General features: G+C 43.7%; 1 protein-coding gene across 1 annotated transcript in view; it reads left to right on the top strand.

Annotated features, from left to right (window-relative positions):
- LOC126281758 (phorbol ester/diacylglycerol-binding protein unc-13-like) overlaps positions 1-6,722 on the top strand; it is a gene marked incomplete at its 3' end in the record, with an annotated part of 634,664 nt that extends 627,942 nt beyond the window's left edge. Inside the window, exon 12 of the mRNA XM_049980956.1 lies at positions 6,614-6,722. Within this exon, the coding sequence (XP_049836913.1) occupies positions 6,614-6,722 (109 nt within the window). The remainder of the gene's footprint in view (positions 1-6,613) is intronic.
- Between the last annotated feature and the right edge of the window lie 3,062 nt (positions 6,723-9,784).

Below are 9,784 nucleotides of genomic sequence, written 5' to 3' on the forward strand. Positions count from 1 at the left end.
AAGAAACAGGAGATTGAATTTTCCTCAAGGTAAGGGGCAGCTTGTTCCAGAGGCGGACAGCGGCAACTGAGAAGGAGTTTGCAAAACTTTTTGTTTTGTGAGTGGGCACAGTTAGGATACCAGATAAGAGTGAACTCGTGTTTCGATTATGATGGCATGACAGGTTTTTAATCTCTGAAGCAAGGTACTGGGGTGCTTGCGCGACGAGGAGTCGGTGAAGTAGACATAGAGTGTGGTAATCACGCAGTTTGTCCGGCCGCAGCCACCCTAGCTCGGAGTATGAAGCACTAACATGATCATATCAGCGAATGTTGCAGGTGTAACGCACACATGTATTCATGGTTAGCTCTAGCCGTCTTTTGTATTCACTACTCATGCCTTGTTGAATCACATCACACTAGTGGAGTTTCGGTAGAACGAGTGCTTGCATGAGCTGGCGTTTCAAGTCCTGTGGAAATATGTTCCGAAACTTTTTGAGAGCATAGAGACAAGCAGACGTCTTTCGGCACACTGCGACTGTATTCTCCGCCCAGTTGAGGTGCTCGTCCAAAGTTACACCCAAGTTTTTCACTGTTTTCTGATATGGTATTGGAGTACCGTCGAGCAGAATAGGAGGTAGCCGTTCGCGGAAATCTGAACTTATTAATTTCTGATGGGCTATTGAGGTTACTTGCGTCTTTTTTGCATTTAATTTAAGCCCCAGGCTATTCGCCCATGTCACTACTGAAGACAGATCATCATTCATCAGAGCGATTGCAGTGTTTACATCTTCAGGTCTGACGCTTAGGTAGAGCTGGATGTCGTCGGCATAGAAATGATATTTACAGGAGGACAAAACCGACGAAATATCGTTGACATATAAAGAAAACAAAAGTGGTCCTAAGACTGATCCTTGTGGCACTCCCAAAGAAACATGTTTCCAGGAAGATTTTTCATTTACGCAGACAACACATTTCTGTCTGTCTTTTAAGTAGCTTTCAAAACCATCTCATTGCACTATTTGCATTTTTCTGAGCAATATGTCAAAGTTAACAGTGTCAAATGCTTTGCTGAAGTCCAGTAGCGTCAATATTGTTGCCTTTCGATTGTCGATGGCATATTTCAGGTCATCAGTTACTTTAATTAGAGCAGTGTTTGTGCTGTGATGTTTACGGAAACCGGATTGAAATTTGTCATATAGACTGAATTCATGCAAGTGTTCAGTGATTTGGTCATGAACAATATATTCAAGTGCTTTGGAAACAGCAGGCAGTATGCTAATTGGTCGGTAATCACTAGGCAGTTGTGGGTTTTCGATCTTAGGGATGGGTCGAATTATGCTTCTTTTCCATGCAGTGGGGTATATTCCATTCACGAGGGAAAAATTAAATATGTCAGTTAAGACAGGTACTAAGATATCGGCAACATTCTTAACCATGGTTATACCGATACTGTCGTTACCTATTGCATCAGAAGAGATTCTCATTATTTCTTTTCTTGCCGTATTTGTTGTTGCATGTTTTAGAAGGAAGGTATCGTTGTTAGTTATCCTGTTTGGGGATTCTTGTGGACGGTAATTATCAGCCGTGCTGGTATTCAGAGGTGCAGAGAAGAATTCATTTAATTCGTTAGCTGACACATGAAAAGTAGTTTCCGATTTTGCCTTTCCGACCCCCAAGCTACGAAGATTCTTCCATAGAATCGTGGGTGTCAGATCGCTGCATACAAGGGAGCGAGCGTGCGTGATTTTGGCATTGCGAATGCATTGTTTCACTCTGTTCTGTAGCTTTCTATATTCTTCGAAACGCTCGGGTTTCGGATCTGCCATGAAACGCCTGTGGGCAGCATCCCTATTAGTCATCATTTGACGTAATTCAGCTGTCAGCCATGGAGCAGGAGATTTTCTTACACCGACTGTGCGCACAGGTGCATGTTTGTCATAGAGGGCAGTGAGTTTATCACCAAGTTCATTAATTTTGCCGTCGATTGTAGGTTCTCTGATTATTTGATGCCATGAGATTTCTGAGCAATCGGCTGTTAGAGCGTCAAGGTCAATACGTTTCATGTTCCTACAAGTTATGTAACGCGATTTGATCCTTGGGGGCTGCACAGAGTAGGCCAGGAATATTACATCATGTGCTGAGAGGCCAGGGGCCGATGATTGACCAACATCTCTTACTTTTGTCAGTCTGTTTCGTTGCGATCACGTCTATAAGAGTATGACTGTGCGCCGTATGGTGTGTAGTTTGTAATGGAAGAATGTTCATGCTATTGCAACTAAACAATCTTCTTAGGTTTATTGCGGAGGGAGTGTCTCTTAGCAGGTCTATGTTCAAGTCACCCATTACGATGACATGTTCGTATTGACACTGAAGTGAATGTAATTCCGACTGGAAGGAACTCATTGAGCTTATTTTTGGCGGCTTGTACACGACGCCAGTCAAGAATTTCCGACTTTGTATATTTATTTCAATGAACATGAATTCAGCCTTTTTTTCTTCAGCAGGATTTGACGTACATAAGACTTCCTTTTTGAGATCTGTTCGTATATACGAGCCGACCCCGCCACCTCGCTTTTTTTATCTGTATGCCCTAAGAAATGTGTACCCTGGGAGATGAATAGATGCAAAGGATATGTGTGGTTTCAACCAAGTTTCGGATAAGAGGATTACGTGGTAGTTTAGTTGGTTGAAGAGGAGGCTAAGTTCTTCGTAATGCGCAGGTAAAGACTGGATGTTGCAGTGAGCTGCTAAAGCTCTGACGCGTTCTGCTGAGCAGCCTGGAGTAGGGTGGCAGACTGGTTTGTCCCTTTGTTAGGCACTACCTGCCGCGAGGGGCACTGGCCGGTGTTTCCGCCAAGTGACATAATACAGGGGTGTCCCAGATTTTGCGTGCCCTGTTTGTGACTCCGCGAGTGCCGAAAGAAAGGCGACTGCAAGAGATTTCCTGAGGTTGCGGGAGTATAGAAAATGGATTAGTGGTATTCGGTGCAAGGAGAGTATGACCAAAATGGTGACGGCTGTGTGTCACTGAGTATCCTATGTCGTAAGAGGAGATATGTAATTAGCGTATTTGAAACAGCTTAGGGTGGAAATAAGGGAAAGGGGAGTGATTTAAGAGGCCGATGCTGCCAGCAGAGAGAAGTAAGCTTAATATTTAATAGATTATCGTAGGAAGCTAGAATTAAATTGAAATTTACTGAAGTGATACTGGTAGTGATTATCGTAGGAAGCTACAATTAGATTTAAATTTGCTAAAGTGATGCTGATAGTGATTTTTGTTATGAACAATTTACACCGAAGAGATGGGTGACTAATGAACTAAAGGAGAGACTAATAATTGCAATAGAACTATTACAGAATGGAAGAGAATAAACTGAGAAAATGAAAAAAGTATCAGCAGTAAATAAAATACAGCTACAGACACAAAAAATAGTAAAAAGTTAATACAGTTACAAAAACAATTAGTTGAAGGTACAAATATGGGTATAATTAAAAAGTTAATAAATTACAAAACTATATCTGAGTATAGGCCTGTTACAATTTGCAAATGGTGTTAAGTTTGACTTTTAGCTCGAGTAGCTTCACTTAATACTATTTAGTTCTGTCATGTTTGTGACTGTCTTCTTTCCAACTGCAGTCTTAATGATTACTCTGCCATCCTGAGTACACACATTCTGAAGACCGAAATGGGATATGCCAATGTTTAAAATCTTTAGCCACTCTTGTGTCCGATCTTCCCTTATTGTAAGCCCTGTCCTTGCTAACTTCTTCTTCTGGGTAAAGATCTCAGCCCTTTTTCGATACGACACAAATTTAATTATTATTGGACGAGGTTTGGTAGCACCTGGTAGTTTTCGTCCCACCCGGTGGCTCCTGTCAATGTCTGCCTTGGTCACTTCAACGCCTAATTTTTCACGCGCAACCTGTATAAACAGGTTGTCCGTGTCTTCTTCCTTATTTTCTGCTACTCCAAACAGTGGTAGACTATTTCGCCTTTGGTGCTGTTCTAGCTCGTCTGTTGCGGCAGATAGTTTCACTTCCAGCTCTCGTGCCTTTTTGTCGTATTCAGACACATACTTTTTCAGTGCTGTAATTTCGGCAATATTGGCCTTAACAGTTTCACGCATTTTGGCCAATACTGCTGCCGTTACAGTATCTGATATAGTGCCTGCTATCAGATCGAGATTGTTTTTATCGCGAAGCGCAGCGTTTACCTTGGAGCGGACCAGCTCCGGTATACCGGGAGCCGCGGCCACACCTTCCGTCAGGAGCAGGCCCGCCGCACCTGCTGCTTCCCCGCTGCTGTTGACTCTTCTGTTTACCATTTTCTCGAAGATATTGGCGGAGCACAGAAAGAAAAATAGCACTACTGCACAGAGCACTGTTGTTTACACCATTTCCACTTGTGCTAGACTACACCACCTACGAGAACACCTTCGAATTCGACTAAATTTCGCGAGCCGAACTTAACACGTGTTTACACTGCAGCCGCCATGACACTTACATCAATATTCTTCGAATAATTTAAGTACTATACAAATTAAATGCGTTTCGAATTCAGAAAACAAATACAAAGAAAGACTTAGTGAAGCGGTGCGTTTTCAACCAGAATGGGCGTCCCGGAACTAGGCACTTGAAGATCACTGCTACCTCGCGCAGCCCGCCGGAGCTGAGGGCTCTGATTCCCCTGCCTCGTAGTGTTACTACGACGAGTGCACCGCCACGGTGTAGGAGGCCAGCACCGGCGGCCACATGGTGCGGCTTCAGTCTGCCGTGGGTCGGTGCACTCACATGTGAATGGCAGTGGCGCGAAACGCAGCAGCAGGAGACTCCGGCCGGTGTGCGCAAAGCATGAAAACATTCGAAAGTAATCTAAAATTTTCGTATAGAACGTACGGCAGACCTTTTTATCTGCCTAATAGATGAACAGCCAGGAATAACATAAATGTTTCGCAAGTTCATAGAATAACAGTAAAACCGGGTGGTATTTCCGGATCGACTGTATTCCGCACTGAGAGTGCAATAAAATCTGCAGTATCTCTAGATGTGAGATTTTGATACTCGAAGAAAAAGACGCAAATGAAAACGGGAAATTTCGAAGTTTGACAAAAAGTTAGTGCTTAGCAGAATAAAGGGTTGTAGTTAACTATAACATTTGGGTTGCATTAAAAAAGTATTGATATAATCAATCAACCTTAAATAGAATAAGAGGCGAAATATTGCAGTCAGTTTCGACCTGAAAGACTGGTAAATAATATACCCTTATTCTTATCAATTCAAGCCAAAAAGAGGCGTATTACTGTTAATGAAGTTCCAATTAAGAAAATGTAAAGCCATTATGAAAGCTACTAACCTTTTATGTTAGCGGTTAAACTCCGTTAACATTTCTAAAATGTATATAGTTTAAATAAAAGACTACATTTTCACTGTAAAAATAATATATTTATAAATACGTAAAAGTAAAAATACTTCCTTAACATCTTCAGCGTCACGCTCTAATTATAAGCTATTTAAGTATAAGAAAAATAACATTACTAAAATAAACATTGAAAAAATAAAAGTTAAAAGATAAATCTTAAAGTTAGAATCATATCAACATTGGATATAAGCGATTAAATAAATAAATAATCTATATAAGCACTGGCTGCTAAATAACTCACCTCAACCACAATCATATGATTTTGATGAATAATAACGCAACTATAAAGGAACATAGTACCGACACTATGACAGAAGAGAGTATCCGGCGGCTAGAAAAATAGAGTGTGATCTCTGTGGAAAAGATTTATTATTCTGGCTGAGAGACCTCCGTTCTTTGTCTTCTCTGCTCACTTGGTTTTTGATGCTGAAAGTATAATGGTGGAAAAAAATTTTAGTGGAATGCACAGGCATTGGACCAACAACAACGAAGCTTTATGTAAAACGGACTCGCTGTTTGCCGAGCACAATAGTCTTGTAGTATACTTCGACAAAACTTGGGTTTCACAAAACCACTCACAAGAACATATTTCGCTGTACTTGAACGGAATTATGAGACAGAAAGTACCTACAATTACTTTTGTACAGTGCATGTTGGCAATGTGGGTGAAGGTTGTTAATGATAAAGGCTCAGTAAGACCTGCAAATAAAAAACGTGTGGGAGGTGGCCAGTAGTAGCCGTGTCGGCCGTATTGAGGCGAGAAGCCGGGGCTGAAACCCTGGAGCTGGCGCTCTGGCGCGCTCGCAGTCTGCGTCCATACGTGACACGATACACTAACGATCACGTGTTGCCAAAGTTAATTTCGTAGTTTGCTTAACAACTTTGCGGCTGCAAGATTCTACAGGGGCCAACATAGCTCCAACTCATCGGCGACGATATTTTTCGTTACACAGGCAGAACAGTTTCACACCTTGTACGATATTTTATTCTTTATCTCGCAACTCTTTTCTGTTTTCACAATAAAATGTGTATCACTAGCACCTATAAACTTTGAGGGTGTACACATCTTATTTTTAGTCAGAATTATCAGTGAGTCTGTTTCTCGACAGAGTGAAGTGAAGGAACGTTTTGATTCAAAATTGACTGTGACGTTAGCTTTTATTCTTTCGGAAAGTAGTGTACACAGTGATGAAAATGCGGCGACGTGCCGCAGGTACGGCCAGGAGGACGAGGACCGTCAGTGGGACTCCGGGGGGTACTACACGACGCCGCGCGACCTGTACGAGAACCGCGTGAACGAGCGGCGGTCGCGCGCAGCGCGCGGCGGCGGATACACGCCGCGGGACGCGGACGCTGACGTGGACGCGTACGGCGCCAAGCCGGGCCGCTTCCGGCGCTCCATCGAGGACTACCACTACTACGACGCCGCCGCCCCCGCCGCCGACGCCGGCGCAGACGCCGCCTACACGGCGCCGCCGCCGCGCGCCAAGCACCGACACCAGCTGCCGCCCACGCCGGTACCTCAGCTGCCGCACTGCGCTCTCTCTCGTCTCTGTCTCACATTTGCTTTAACTTCACATTCTCCTGCTGTTTTACATAGGGAGCAAAACTATATGTACAGTGCACGTACAGTGGCTCGACAAATATATAGAACAAACACAAAAGACATTGCCGTGCCTAGATGTAGGAAAGCTGTTGGCATTCAAACCATCTTCCAGTCGTCACCGCATGCGTAAATACAGGTATTGTATGACTGTCGAGGGAATCTTGTATCATTCTTCCTACAGAACAGTGGAAAAAATTGTAAATTTGTGGGACCAAACTGCTGAGGTCATCGTTCCCTCGGCTTAAACACTATTTAATTTAACTTACACACACACACCCCTGCCGCGGGAGGGCTCAAACCTCCGACGGGAGGAGCCGCGCGAAACGTGCCAAGGGACCTGAGGCCACGCGGGTTCACAGTGTAGCAAAAATAGTGGAAAATACCCGAGAGACGACCACTAAAGCTCAATATCGTTGAGATATGGTGACTGGTGCCAGAGGAGATGCGACGGTTCATCCTCGCGGTGACAAATCCACACCTGGACGATGTAAGCTGTGTCACAAGTGGTCCTGTTGTCCTCGAGCACTTCATCATTGGAAAATAAATATTGGGCCACGGAAAGAAAGGAGGATTATGTTTAACATTTCGTTCACATCGGAGTCATTAGATACGGATCGCAAGCTCGGGTTGCGGCAATGATGAAATCGGCAGTGACCTTTCGAGGGAATCATCCCAGTATTTGCTTGGAGCGATTTCGGGAAATCACGGGACATCTAAATCCAGATGGCCGGACGCGGATTTGAATCGTCGCCCTCCTGAATGCGAGTCCAGTCTGCTATTCACTGCACCACCTCTCACAGTCATTTTGCCATGGGATGTACCTGAGGAGGCTAAATGATGTCATGATACTTGACAGCAATGCAACCGTGTAGAGGAATCATTAGGCCCACGGATATTACAACATTGCTGCCCATATCATCACCGAACCCACGGCATCTTTCATTCCTGGGACGCAAAATCGCCCAGAAGTTGAAACACTGTGAAACAACAGTCATCCGACGAAACGACATTCCTCCATTACTCCATATTCCAGGATTTATGGCTTCGACGCCGCGTTTTGCTGTTACGAGTATTTACGTCACTGATGACTGATTTTGGAATTGCAGCTTACCCAGTTGTTCCTTGTTTATGGAGCTCCCTTCGGTGCTGACAGAGTTCGCGATTGTGACTTAGGTATCCTTCAGTGATTTCTGCAGCTGCCCTCCTGTTATCTTACTTCAGAACCTTCTCCAGTGACCGTCCGGCACGATCGCTAAAGCCACACTTTCGCCCACGTCCGACTTTGTGGTTACGTTTTTCCTCTTTCCCTGTAAGTAGCATAAATCTTCGATATGGCGTCTCTCGAAACACGAGACATGGTGGCTCCCTTCGCTGCGGAAGCTGTCACGATACGAGCGCCAGCTTCGATACAAGTTGCTCACAACTGCACAGAACACTGCTCTCTTCGCGAATCACAGTTGCGACGTATTGGGGACAGTACAGAGGCGCCGCTCGTGGTGCAGTAAAACAGCAGCAACTGCTAACATCTACGTTTATGTTCAAGCATTCATGTACCCGGACACCTTTAAATACACGCTAATTCTTGCTGTGTCCACACTTCGCCTTTATGGGCACTTGAACTCTCTTTGCGACACTTCCATGTACGTATCTCAATGTCTGGGGAGGAATGGCAGCCCTGCCTTCCACAAGAGCGAAAATCACGGAAGATAGTGGTTTCTTTAAATTTATTTATGCTTGACGTTACAGATTATTATCTCATAAACTAAATTAAGTCATACAATTCACATTTTCGACCGTAATTATTTTCTGTTGGTACGTAATTAGAAAGGAATGCCAATACTGCAAGGATGCTAGTACTAAAACTACTTTCCACCACAACAAAACTATAGTAAAACCCTTAACCAAGTACCCAACTGCTAATACTCTTGCTAGTACTAAAGGATCTGTTCTGTTTTCGTTCCTTCATTAGGGTGCATTGTAATCGTAGACGCCTGTTTCGGCTACTGGGCCCACCCTACTCCTAGCCTTCATCTGCTGTATTCCTTCGACTCACGGCAGCGCGTTGGCAGCGTTTCCACTACAACAAGCGAGTCCAGGTTTCAGTAAAGCGTCTCAGAGTCAATATTTTCGTGATCACTTGCACCAGCCCAATGTAGACAGCTCTCAGCGCGCTGACATGTGGCTGTAATGCTGTATATCCGCGATATCGGGATGCTGACATGTGGCTCAATACCTCGTAAAGTCTTCCTTAACCTAACTGAGTACTGCGGCTGCAGTATCTTCTAACAAGGGGAGACCACGACGTTGGAATTACAGATTAACTTCAAGCTTTAGACACCTTTAGTAGGCCATTAAAACGACATAATGTGCAACTAGTAAGTTGCACTACTCTAGCAGTTCCGAGAAAATCGGAAGATTAGCTCTACGCGACTGTTATACATGTGATATACCTGTTCTTAGGTGCCAGACGGTCGTCAAGGGATTAGCCTTCGAGCATGGAAAGACGGATGTGTATGAAGCGGCGGTTTGACTCTCGCTCAAACTTAGTTTTAACCTACATTTTTTCGTCACTGTCCATGGTATATAATTTATATGACTTTCGAGATGTAATATAATTTAAAAAAAGACGTATTTGCATGAAGTCTTAGTGAATTTCATGTTATTTGACTACTTAATATTTGTAATTAAATTTAGTTATTGAAACATATTTAAAGCTATCGACAAGTTAATGAAGAAACGCATAGAGTTTCCCTGAAAATGTAAGCCTGTCATCATCTG

This window comes from Schistocerca gregaria, chromosome 7, assembly GCF_023897955.1.
Source record: "Schistocerca gregaria isolate iqSchGreg1 chromosome 7, iqSchGreg1.2, whole genome shotgun sequence".
Taxonomy (NCBI): Eukaryota; Metazoa; Arthropoda; class Insecta; order Orthoptera; family Acrididae; genus Schistocerca; species Schistocerca gregaria.